At 40.3% G+C, this 13,664-nt stretch overlaps 1 protein-coding gene across 3 annotated transcripts in view; it reads left to right on the top strand.

The window, feature by feature from the left end:
- The window catches only part of SHB (SH2 domain containing adaptor protein B), an 83,639-nt gene extending 70,237 nt beyond the window's left edge, over positions 1-13,402 (top strand). The window contains exons 6-7 of one of the 3 annotated variants that reach the window (XM_080372728.1): positions 486-533; positions 10,690-13,402. In XM_080372728.1, the coding sequence (XP_080228854.1) occupies positions 486-533; positions 10,690-10,873 (232 nt within the window). In that variant the 3' untranslated portion in view covers positions 10,874-13,402. Of the gene's footprint in view, positions 1-485; positions 534-1,139; positions 1,328-10,689 lie in introns of those variants that run through there. The other 2 variants (XM_080372730.1, XM_080372729.1) reach the window with 2 other exon arrangements.
- The last annotated feature ends 262 nt before the right edge of the window (positions 13,403-13,664 follow it).

Below are 13,664 nucleotides of genomic sequence, written 5' to 3'. Positions count from 1 at the left end.
ATAAAGGAGTAAAAAGAGAGATATTTAATTTAGTTTTAAAAAGAAGTTGCCTTGTAGAAATAGGTTATCAAGGGACTGACAGAATGCTGGCTACAACTGGACAAAATTAAACAGCTGAAACGGACTTTTCTAAAACGCAGTTTCAAGCCTACCCAAGTGCTACAAGAGCAAAAGACACTTCTTTTAATGTGTAGAAGCACCACCTTTTTCCATTTTTGTTCATTAAAGCTAGGGTTCTGATATCTAACTGGTCAATACTGAAATCTAAGGAGTTACTTGTCATCTGTGTTTGCATTGTTTGATAGATGACCCTGTGTTTTCTTTATTATTGTTGTTGTTTAGCCAAAAAGATTCTACTTAGTCATAGAAAAGAGAAAGAGCTGATTTGCAGGTCAGTGGGATGTGGAATTCCTTTGTGGGGTGAGGTAAGCTCTGGTCATTGTGTAGCTCTGTGTCTCTAAGATCATTCTTGTGTCATCCCATAGGCGGGTTCGTTACCTGGTGTGCAGCGCCAATTCACACATCGAGCTGAGGTATTTCTATTCCTTTATTCTAGTTTGCACAAAGCAGGGAGCTAGGTGATCACCCACAAATGCCTAGCTCTCCAATTGTCGAAACTTTACACTATTTATACAGTTCAGCAAGCAAAGACATCAGTCTTCATTGCTTACACGTTATATAATTCCTTCATTACTTAGTGCTCAGTTTCCTATTTGTCAAATAATTCGCTCACTTCTCATGTTAATTAGTTTGCATGCTCAGTCTCAACTTCTTTTTGGGTCTAGGGTATTTCTTGAGTCAGTGGTCAATGAGTCAACTGCCAGAACTACCTTTCCCCTAGTTAGTGCTTCTTGTGGTAAACTTCCACTCAGCTCATTCATCTTGTGGTGGTACTTTCCTTTTTTAAGCAAAGAACTTGCTGGTGTTTAATGAAGCATCTAGCAGGGCATTAAAAATTGCTTGTAACTTGAGTTAACCTTTAACTCCTCATTTGTTCTAATTGTTTTAAAGTCAAACTACTAACAATACATTCAATTTTATTAATCATTTGATATCATTTGGACAAAAATTGCAGCATCTATTCCTGTCAAAATGTTGCGTGCATCCTCCAGGCATTCATATGCAGCATTGTCTTTCAGGTGTGTTTGTGCTTTTCAGGAACCTTCACCAGCATTTTCTTCAGTTAAATATCACAAGTTTCTGAGTCCAAGGAAAAGGAAGAATGACATCCTGATTCTGTATTGAGGTTGACAGTGATTGAAAGTCTGTTCTTTAGCTTCCTGTAGCAAACTTGGGGGTTTTTTGTTTGTTTGGTTGCTTGGTTTTTTTTTTTAAAAAAAGCTCTTACTCTGGTTTTTGGGTTTATGTTTTTTTTCCTCTAGTAACAAAAAGCTAACTTTAGATTTCCAAAACACAGAAATGTCTGGCAATGAGAATCTACACCAATATTACCTGTATTTGAAAAGTTAAAGGATAGTAGCACTTACTCAATTTAATTTAATATAACTGAATATTGCACAGTGGAGACATCTCTGAAGATCATCTTTTCCAGTAGCAGAAAGCTTTCTGTGTTCTGTGGACTTTATAAAGGGCCAGACAGGCTTAACTCACGTGGGAAATTTCCATGAGTTGTCTGATTTAAATTCCAAAGATGACTGTTCCAAATGTATGAAATAAGCATCAAAATTGCTTCATTACCAAATAAAAATGCATCTGTAGATAAAATATTCATCAGGGTAGTTTAAGTTGCTCATGTCAGTGTCTGTTATTTTGAGATACCATAGCTTACCCATGGAAAATTAATTGCATGTGAATTGACTACCTCTGGGGGCATCAAAGGTCTTTATGGTGTACAGATTCGTGTGTTGCTCATGTCAGTTAGAAAAAAGGAATTGTTATTGTTGATGACAAATGTTTGAGGCAAAAAGCATTTTTCTATGGATTTTGATCCAGAGAGCTGGGCTTCTTTGTTGGCATTGGTTAAATTCTTCATAGCAGAAGAGGGAAGGAATGTGGTCTACCTTCCCAGAACAAAATGATCCCAAAGGCCTGAGGGACAGCACTGCATTCTTTCATACTTCCTTCAGCAGACCTACATTGTATTCCTTCAGGGCTGCAGGTATTTGACTTACTCATACCCTCCCACTCTTTCCTTAAATCTAGTTTTAATTGCATAAGACTGGGTAAAAAACAGACAACCATACTCCTGGCAACTGTGTTGTGACCAGGGCACTTAGTCTCTGGCTGCCATTGTTGCAACTAGGTTTTGCATACTTGCAACTACCTAGTTGCAAGCTCCTTATATTAGGTCTGTTACTTACTAGCAAGCAGGCCAGTGAAAGCGGTGGAAGTAGACGTGCAAAGTGAAGAAGAGAGCCATCTCTCACTTATAAGTGTGGTTTAGGTATTACGCAACGACTGGAGCCAGGTAGACTCCAACACTGTGTATCAATGAAGCTCGTAGAGGTGCCTTCCTAATGAACGACAGAACAACATCTCAGTATAGGGTATTACATTTCAGTCATGCTCAGTGAGGACCAGCCACTGGTTGGGCTCTAATAGCTAATTATTTCAGTCAGGATTTCCCCTTCCCAAGGCTTCTTGCAGCAGTGTGCACCATGCCTGCACCATTTCATTTCCTGACTCACATTCTAGTTTTGAGAAATGTGGCTATTCTTAATTTTAGATCAGGACTATTTCACAAGTCAGCTAAATGGGCAAACTGTGAGTAAGCACAGTAATGGGCTTTGCTTTCTGCTCTGTCAGATAATTTCTGCACAATCATTGCCATGAAGGGAGAACAGAACCACATTCAGAGAGGCTGATGTCCACTGACAACCTGATCCTGTGGACTCATAAACTGGCATGAGGTTTTCCCGGAATAGCAAAGGGGCCTGCAAGCAAAGTTTTTTCTCATGGTGAAAACGCAGGATTGATCTGTAGAAGTGGTCCTGTTTTCCAGAGTTGAGAACATAGACTTTGGGTAGTTTGGGGCTTTGGGTCATGCTGAACTTTGTACTTTTTAGCTGATTTAAAACATGCAGTATGTTTTTCAAAAGTAACTTGTTATATATATAAAAAAAAACCCCTTGCTTCCAATGTAGTTATAAAGAGGTAGCAGGATTTTTGATAGGTCTCTAAATCAGCAGTTGAATAAAAGTATTTACGGATGTATTACTAGTCTGCTGCTGGCCTAAACAGTAATGATAAGGGCCTGGCTGTTAGCAGACAGCAAAGATTCTGTCACTTCTACAGAATTCCAACAAGCTAAATACCCCTACTGTGTTCAAATCAGCACATGGGAACGGGTTATAGAGAATAGAGCCTGGGCTCGATGGATTCGTGTGTTGGACACTGTGGCAGATGGACACTGCTAGCCCTTACTAGCAGGGGAAGAGACACTGTGTACTGTACCATGGATATAGTGGCTGTTAGGTGTAGAACGACAGTGTTCTGTATCCTGTGCTTGAAAACACAGAGCTGAGACAGGAGAAGCAGTGGACAGCTCAGCCCCTGAATATCTCCAGTAAAGGATTTTTCAAAGTAATCGCTCATCTGGCAGGGGAGATAATTTTTCTTCTTCAAAAGATATTTTAATTTATTTCTTTGTTGCTGTATGTTGGCATGAAACATTATAGGTTTTGCTCAGAGTGACAGCATATAATATAAAATAAAACTTGGAAATGGAAAGGCAATTCAGAATGGAAAAACAAAACAACACAACAGTGTTTACTGCATTGCTAGAACATTTTTTCTCTGATGTTGCTGCAAAGTTATTACTTTTTTTCCTTGTCCAAGTGACATTTTATTGGAATGAATGCAGAAAATGTGTTCTGATAAAACAGCACTTCGTTCAGAAAAAACTGTTCAAAAGGCTTGGCCAATTTTTCTAATTGGGAACATGAGTTACGTTACAAAGCTATTAACATCTTCTGAAAAAAAATATTAAATTTAATATCTAATTAATATTTCTTGAACATTTCTGTATCACACTCCAGGCATAAGATCAAAATAAGCACAGTCTGGTGAGCTGTCCACACAATTGCTTTCCCATCCTCATTGGGTTTTGAAAACTGAAGGAAAATGTGTGGGAAAGCTGTAATTCAAAGTCACTTGGTTTTACGCTTGTGTTGCAAAACATTTTAAAGAAGGTGTGACTATCAAGTAGATATAAGTATTGATCCTGTGTAAACAGCTGTCCTTGAGAGTTCCAAAGTAATTTCATGCAGGATTTAGCAACTAGGAATACTCTGAAACTCATGGGAATGGTTGCAGTAGGAAAGGAAGGAGTGAATGTTGTCTGTAGTGGCACCGTTTTTTGACTATTCTCCCTCAGTTGAACAAAAATTTGGGAAATAATTATAGCTGTATTTGAGAAACCACAGTGACATTCAGATTCACATAGTAACTATATCATATGACTTAGGTCAGGTCCTAGCCTGTTCTTTTGCAAAATGTGTTTGTCTCATCTCTTCAATGGCTTTCATTAGTGCTCACATATATGAATTTGGGATTGCCATTTAGGTTCTGCTCTTTGAAAACCTTGGGCCTGGCAGGTTCTCACAGTTATTGCTGTTGGAATACCGATTTCTCAGCTCTTTCAATGAGGCATGTGTTCTGCTTGTACTTGTTCAGGTAGACTCAAACAGTGCTTAACTAAGCAGAAACTGATTTACAGCCGGTTCAACCACGAGGCTTTTTCCTCATTGCTACCTGAAACTGCAGTAATCTCTGCACATTAGATCAAAAGGGTTTGGAGGAGAGGAAGGGAGGAAGAGGGAGGAGTACGACTTCCAGGTTCCTTTCTGAACAGTGTCCCTGTAATCCTAGACATTGGTCTAGCAGCAATACTGCTGTTAAATAAGTGTAAATGCATTCTGCCTTTGCCCACAACCGGTAGGCACTGATTCTCTATGAGTTCAGGCATACCAGAAGAGGGGAAACTAAGACAGACTTCAAGAACAAATGGGGAAGGAAAGGCAGCACAGAAGGATCCTTAGTGTAGATGTGAACAGTTTCAAATCCTATATACCTGGAAGTATGGTTTCAAGGTGCTGAGGTGATTTCTTGCAACTTAATTTGTTCTTCATTCTAGCAGTTGAGAAATGTCTGGTGTGATATTTCTAGCTGCAACTAGTGTCAGCTCTGTTGGTTTACTTGGAACAAGGAAGGCAGATAACAGATTCACAATATATTTTTTTGAAACTAAAAGGAGGCAGGAAGGGAGGGAAGGAGGAAAGTATTTGAAAACGTAACCTTTGCTTTCATCCACAATTCGTAGAGTTCTGGACATCCAGAAAAGTAGTTGGGATAGAAATTAGAACTCAGACCATCATTAACAACATGGTGACAACTATGGGCTGCAAAAACTGGCAATCAGTAAAATCAGTTCATTAACTGAACATTCTCTCCTCTCAGTTCTTTATGAATAGAAAATTTGCATGCTTGACATTGCAAAGCTTCAAGGGTGATTTCACACAGCTTCCAGTTGCCACCTCCACTCTTTCCCAGAATTTACACAAAATGACCTCTGAAATCCATTTCTGGGGACTTTCCTTTCAGACTGGGTTTTACTTAATGAAAGTAATTCAGGGTTTTTTTTAGGACAACCAAAAAACTCCATAGAAATGCACAGGAAGAAATAGACTGGAATGTGAATTTTGTGGAATTATTTCACAAGAAACCACAATAAAATCTACCTCCATTTCAAACCAGCCACAAAACACTACTGAAGGGAAGACCTGCAAAAAGGAGCTCTAGGTTGTGACCTGCTGTATCTCTAAAAGCTGAAGAAACACCACATTTGCTGAAGGGGAGAAGGTACAGAGGAGGCGGGACATGAAAGAGTAGGATGTGGGAAATAACTGCTTTTCAATAGTCAAAATGCTACGTTAGATGGCCATTTATTTCCTTCCAGTTTTCCAATATACTGCCTTGAAGAGAAAATGGGAGCTAGTGCTTAACTGGGGGCTGTTAGAGAAGTCACTGAATAATCAGAGGAAATAACTGAGAATGAAGGTGACTGAAGATTATTGGTAACTCAATTAAGATAACCCTCACAGGTTTTCATGTTGACAGTTGAATCACTTGGGATGTTCCACAAAGATCCTGGTTAGTAGTTGTTTTTAATAGAAAAGCTATGTGCAAATAAAATCTCCAAGTTTGTTAATCGTAGACAGTCAGCTTTCAATGGCTAAATAAGCCAAATGGCACAGAGGGCTGTGATGATAAAATGATGATGCAGTGAATGCAAGGAGAAGTCCTTCATACATTGAGCTTAATCCTTCTACCCCACAAGTCAGTTTGCTTTGTTAATAATATAACATTGCAGGACCATGGCCCTTTAAAATTGTAATGCAAATTGCCAAAAGAGAAGGGATGTGAGGTGACACCCCATTGCTGTGAAATAAGAAAGAAATGTCAGGAAACAGAAATGGAAGTTTGGTCCTCAAAATGCAAACTATTTGGATTGCATGCTACTGTTTATGAAAGATGAAAGTGACCCTTCTGCCTCCAATCATATCAGTTTTGTGTGCAAGTGTCTTTGAGTCAGCTATCATGAAAGGAATTGATTTAGTATAAGTGTTACCCTATATTCTTAATGAAAAATTCACTGAGCGATTGCCAGGAAAAATGAGAGGTGTTAAGAGGTGCATGCTAGCTGCCAGCAGTATGCACCAGCAGCTGCAAAATTATGTGATATATTGTTAAATATCTTACGTTTTAGGAGTGGGTGATTTTGTTATAGGGTCAATTTTCTTAGTAGTATTTCATAGTCTTCTTGATCAAAAAATTATTTTTGTTATGGTAAAGAGTGATATCCAGTATTGGTGTGAACTGCATTAAAGTTTGCATACATTAATGAGTTGTACTACCTGCTGGGCAGCTCTCTGTGGTTGCAACTTGCTTTTCAAACACCTGTCATCAAAGGAAGAGAAATTGACAAGATTCTTCTGATAAGAAGGTCTGCTGGAGCTGCCTTGCGCAGCATTGCTATGAGCCAGAGACAGTGCTTTCATGAAACAACATGACCACAGAACTATTAGTTCATGCCATACTTCAGCTGTTTTGCAATGCAGGAAAAAGCCAGCAGCAGAAATAATCCATTGTTTGTAAGTAAATGGTCTGAAGCTCTGACTGCCAAGCCAGAACACTGGTCCAAAAGGAGCTAAAGCGGTGAATAGTATAGAATAGAACAGGATACTTACCCCAAAGGAGCTGCCTCTCAGTTGGCCATGGCCTTAGCTTATTGATGGGGATGGTCTCCACCATATTTATCTGGCAAGCCCATTATGCTAGTGTTTTCGTCCTTTCTCCATGCAATCAGATTTTGCTTTCCTAGCTCTGAGCTGGCAACTTGGAGATGGCAGCAATAAAATAAATAAAAAGAAAATTAAAAAGGAAGACTTTATGATTCTAAAATTCATAAATGCACAGAAAAGTACCATGTTCCCTGTTTCCAGGAGTCTGTAGTTGCTCACCTGCCCAGTTAGGACAGCTGGATTCTCAGTGTTTGTGCCAGACTAGGACGGATCTCCCTGCAGGACAATAGCTTCTCTACAATCCTGTCCCCATTAACTGCAAGATTTTTCTATAGATGGTTGCAAGGTGATGTCATCCCTGCTAGCTGGTTGGCAAAGGCTAAATCCAAACAGAGGGAGGTGAGAAATCTGCCATGCAGCCTCCATCTTGTATTGTCTGCCATCACATTGGATTGTCTTCTCACTTTCTTGAACCTCTCAGGTGTCAAAACTTGTACCCTTTGCAGATCTTCCCCTTAATAGTGTTTTTTACCTAGCTAGAAATGGATGTGGATTTTATTGTGCTTTCTTGTGAAATAATTGCATAGAACTCACATTTTCAATGTCAGGAAAGTTTTACTTAGGAGTCTTGAAATTTCGCAGATTTCTTTGATTCTTTTTGGTCTTTTTTCCTTAATAGTAGATTTTTACAAAATTTTCAAATCAAAATTGTTGTTGAACTAGAAGCTCTACTTAGTGGTTTCTGAAAATATACAAAGGGTAAAGGTTATACATAGCCTTCTAGTGAGATTTAGCTGGGAAGAGACCTCTGGAGGTATCTAGTCCAACCCCCTGCTCCAAGCAGGACACACTCATCAGGTTGCTGAGAGATTTGTACAGGCAAATTTGGAAAACTTGTGAGGATGGAGATCTCCTGGTCCCAGGGCTGCACTGCTCTCATGAAGAAGGTTTTACCTATGTCCAGTGGGAACTCGCTTTGTTGTAGCTTGTGCTTTTTGGCTCTGAGAAACTTCTGACTTCTCTGTTACTCTCCCATGTAGGCAATGAATGACTGCAACCTGACGCCCTCCATTTCACCTTTTCTTCTCCAGACACAGTTCCCTCAGCTTGTCTTTGAACATCATGTGCTCCCACACACCCAGACCATGTTTAGTGCCCCTGCTCTGGACTTGCTCCAGTGTTGGCTTCTCTTTTTTATGGGGTGCCAGTTACAGTTTCAACCTCACTGGTGCTCTGTAGGGGAAGTAGTCACTTTCTTCCAGCAGCTGGTACACTTCTGCTACGCAAACCAGACTGCAGTAAGCCTTTATGGGCAGACTGTTGAGTCATGTTCTGTATCCTGTCCACCATAGTTCCTTTTCTGGACAGTTATGCCCCAGCTTGCGCTGCTGCTTTCGTTTATTCCGACCCAAAGGGCAGAAGCTTTTTGTTTGGCTTGGTTAAATTCTATCAGGCTGCTATCCACAACTTCTAGGTCACGTTCTTTTTTACTCACCTTCACAAACTGTGTGGCCTCCCAAAACACTGACCTGTCATAATATAGAGATGATGTTTTTTGTTTGTTTGTGGAATTCTGATAGCCGTAGACATAATATACTGTAAGATTAATGACTATGTACTACCCAAACCTAAGTGTCTACATAGGTCCTTCTTAGGGAAGCAAAGCTGTCTGTCATGAATACATGGATTGTAGCAGTTTGTTTACATTAAAAGCATTTTCCTTCTGTTTTAAAAAGGGCATGTGTCCTTGCCCATTCTGCATTAAAGTGCATTTGGCAGGTTGTTCTATAGTTCTTACTGTACCCCTGAAATTAGCATGCATCTGTGATTGCATTAATTTATTTGCACACTTTCAAGGCATTTTATAGCAAAGTAGATACATAGTAAACTGAAGAAAGGGAGCAGTACATCTGTCCTCATAATGAAGTATTTAAAGATGCCACTTTTGTTTAAAGGAAATTATTTAGAGAGCAATTATGATTCAAGAGATATTTTTTTCTGCTAAGAAATTGATATTTAAAGCAAGCTTTTAAGCGTGTACAGCTATAATTGCAGCGTCTGGAGTGGTTTCTGCTCACCAGAAAGGATCACTTCATCAGACAGTTGTTGAATACATCTGAAAGATATGAGCTTGACTGTGCCACAAGCACTTCTGGAGGGAATGCTGCACCTGCTGACTAGAAAATTGCAGATTTTAGAGAAGTTGCTTTTAACATGGCATGGTGTGTTTTCCTGCTATAGCTTTCTGTGTCATCTTAAACTGGGTTTCCTTGCTGGCATAGGCCAACCCATTTTAACACTGTTGTCTTTGTCCCCTGGACACACTTGGAAGAAACAATGGTTTGAAGCTAGAATAGTTGGGAGTGGGACATCAAGCAAGCGATAAAAATCCTCTAGGCCTTATTTAACATCTTGGAGTGTAGGAGCTGTCCTGTGCTCTTGTTTTGTCCTGGCTAAACTTTACACTCTTAAAATGACCTGTATGGTATGCTAAAGACAGCAGACACTGAAGGGTCACTGCTGGGAAGAGGTAAGGTCACCTCTGCCACCTACTGCACTGCATGGCAGCGTGGGTGCTACCTGTCGGAGTGCCACTATGTTGGATGGGTTGCTTTTGGTCAGGGGCAGAGAGGGCAGTTACCGTGCCACTCCTCCCTGTGTAATCATGAGCCTTCCTTCAAAAAGGCAGCATACATGCAGGCTGGAAGGTCATCTAGGCACTGAATGCTTCTGGTGTGGGCGTCATGTACTGGTTTCTGCCTGCAGAAAGGCTGTAGGATGGCAGCCTTTTCTCCATGTGGGGCAGGTGGAAGTCTTTATGCCATTAATTTTAGGAATTGGCTCATCTGAGGAAGTTTTCCCAGCTGAAGCCACCGGGTTCTCCATATAGCCGTGTTCTGGGAAGTTGCTGCTGGGATGGGATGGTTGTGGTCTGTTCTGAGGTCTCCATGAGACCGAACAGGGCAGGTCTTGCCTCACCTGAATGAGGCTTATGGCCTGCCTATGTGTCTGTGAAGAGAGCCTCAGGCCTCTGACAGGACAAACCCAATGATACCTTTTGGTCTAGAAGTAATGATTGCTTGCAGTGAAAATTAAATGTTCACAGGAAAACATGGGGGAAAGGGCAGGAACAGGAAAGGGGTTGTCCTCTGACACACCTCTGGATCAATTCCAGGGTAAGATAGCCTTGCATCTGGGTCCAGACAGCACAGGTGATGAAAACAAAATACTAGCTTAGGCTGCCTTTGTGTTGGACTGTCCAGGAGGGTTTGCAGTTAGCAGTTGCTGTCTATCAGTCTGGCCACTATCTTGGCCACGCAGGATCTGCTTGCATTTTGTTCTACGTTTCTCTGTTATGAAGGAGAAGCTGTGCTGCTTCTGTCTTCCCTATGCACAAGCATTAACTAACGCTTTGATTTTCTTACAGGAGCAGTCAAGGTTTTATGCACATGAAACTGATGAAAACCAAAGATAAATACATCCTGGGTCAGAACAGCCCTCCCTTCGACAGTGTTCCTGAAGTCATCCACTACTACACCACAAAAAAGCTGCCTATCAAAGGAGCAGAACACCTGTCACTGCTCTACCCTGTGGCTGTGCGGACCCTCTAATAACCTAGTCTCACCCCTTCCTGTGGATGGGAGGTGAGAGGTAAGCTGGGTTGCACAGAATTCATTGCTGGAATTCAGTGCTTGAGTCTGTGATGGGAAGTGTCAGCCTTTAGTCTTAAGAATGTGTGCACTCTGCAGAGTTGGGGATGGGACTGTGCATGGTACTCTTATGCTGCAGCTTGCCTCTAGAACTTCTACATAAGAGAAAGAAATCTTACTTTAGTGCAAGGAGAACAGATTTAATTCCCAGAGCTTCTCTGTGAATTAAAAGTACTTCTCAACAAAAGTTCCTCCTCCAAGTTTTGAGAAGAATCAACAAGTTCTTCTCAGCAGTAAAACACCAGCAACTTTAATTCTCTTGCTACCCTGAGAAACGTTTCCATGTGAAAGGGTAACCTGACTCTGAGGGACCCTAGGGTGTTCTTGGCGGACCTGAGAAGGAGCTGCTTAGTGGCAAGTCCCTGTGGCTCTGTCACTCAGCTTGGTGTGTTTTGGTTTTTTTAATGCAGTTTCTTGGGGTAGTCAAATGTTGAACTCCTATTAGGCACACAGTCTTAAAATAATTTTATGAGAGCAAATCATGGTCAATTATTTATGAATAGGGGATATAATTAAAAAGTAGTTTGATGTATATTTTTATCCTTTTTTGGTACAATAATCTCTTAAGGGTTACTGTCTTCATTTGCAAGTTTCATTCATGGATGCAGGCAGCTAATTCTGTTTGGGGCAGTTACACCATAATGTTTTAAGTAGTTGGAATGAGTTATTTTGATATGTGGGTTAGTATTTATGCGTGAGGGTGGTCAAAGGCTTTTATAAAGCTTTAGGAGGCAAACTCTTCACTTGCTCATTCATCTGGATCAAACAATTGTCCTACTGAGGCAGCAAACTAACAAGTGTGTGTCACACTGCCTTTCCATAAGATGGCTTTTCCAGCTGTATAAATGAGACTGCCACATGTAGCAGAGCAGAATTTGTTTTTCTGGTATATGAAGACATTCTTAAAACATGGTCATTTGACATATACCTTCTGCCCAGTGTTCATTTTCATCAAAAACAGAAGCCTTCTGCTGTATTTCAGTCATTGTCAGCCAGAAGCACTGCAGAAGCTGCTCTGTACCTTAGTCCTGCTAACTCAGTGCCCATCCACTTGAGAGAGATTTTCTACATGCTCTTTGTGCTCATTGGAAGGGTTAAGTGAAAAAAATATAATTGTGCAGAAACTGGAACTGGGGAATCAATAGCCTGCTAGTCCTCACTTTTTGCCATCTCTCACCTATGTCTAGAATGCTGTGCATTAACCCATCAGCTGTTGTAGTAGCAAACTGGTTATATGCAGTTTATGTATTTTACAGACTGCAATAGGACTGTGAAATTGTGTGTTATTTAATTCAGCTTTCTTACCTACTACTATTCCATTTCATGTATGCTTAGAAAGAAGTGCAAATCTGAAAATTGTAATGGAATAACCACTTACTGCCTGTAAAACTAGTGCTGCATTGTATTGTCTAATCTGATAAGAACCTCAAGGATGTTCCGTAGAATGTCATTGGTGATGAACATTTTGCTTCCTTTTAAGCCTGTCTTGTTCTTTGTATGCCATCTAACACAATTTAAACAGAAGTGGATCACACATACATGAGGAGCTCAGTGTTATTCTGTGCAGCAACAATAGAAGGTCAAACTATCTCACCCAGAATTTGAAGCTGCATTGGAATAGGTTTATACTGGTTTTCTGAGAGAAGGGTGGCACAATGGAGTATGAAGAGACAACATTCCTCTCCAAGTGAAGCCAAACTTCCCTTTTGGGAACATCACCCACTTGGCAAGAGCATACAGGCATTTTTAAGTTAGCATATTCTTCTCTCACCAGAGTAGGAGTTCATGAAGGTGGCAGAGCTCAAGAGAAATTAGGAATCAGATTGCATCTGCTGTTGTCTGATTCTCTGCCTATGTGAGCTCCAGCAATTCCATCATGCCCTTGGGACAGAAATATAGTATATTTCTTCTTTTGCATGTTGAAGTACATTTTTTAGAATCTGGCGTTGTTGTTGCTGTTCTATGGCCTGTTTTTCTTCTTCTTTAATGGAAAAGTAAGCCTCTACTTTCTCTAGCAGCAATTGCCAGTAGAAACCAACAGCATCGTTAACCAAGGCCTTGCCAGGCTTTCTTAAGCACATTGTCTTTAGTTTATGGGGATCACTGTTTTACTGAATCTTTCTTGTCATGAGCCTGACTGAAAGTCAACTGAAGCCAACAGGTGCCACTTTATTGCTGTGTGCAGATTGTGCGTTGGGAAAATACTTGCTTCCTACAAATCAGGCAATATGCATCATACAAATGTGTATATAGATTATTACAGCTTCAAGGGTCAGATCACGGTTCTTGGTTCAGCAAAAGGAAATAATCTCAGAAAATTTTGGTTGTCTGTGGGAAGGTTTTTTCTGTGGGATTATTTTTTAAAAAGACTTCTAGAAAGTATTCAGTAATTACAGAATAAATAAAACCAGGATTTTGTTTGCACTGTAATGTTGTCCTTGTTTATTTAAGTGATTGTATGATATTTTTCCAGTGAAGGAATATTCTTCCCAGACTTTTTAATGTATAGTGAAAATGCAGTGTGTTGCAGTGTGTAGTATTGCATATAGGTAGAAGATCTCATAGTGATCATGCCTATATAGCACATTAAAAGTTTATTTTAAAAAAAAAATTAAACCTCTTCCTTTTCTTCCTCTAATTGTCAATGTGTACTCAGATTGTCTTGAACAGCTAACTGCTGAGGCAGCCTTTC

The sequence above is a fragment of the Falco punctatus genome (assembly GCF_963210335.1).
Source record: "Falco punctatus genome assembly, chromosome: Z".
Taxonomy (NCBI): Eukaryota; Metazoa; Chordata; class Aves; order Falconiformes; family Falconidae; genus Falco; species Falco punctatus.
This window is presented reverse-complemented; position numbering and strand designations above follow the sequence as displayed.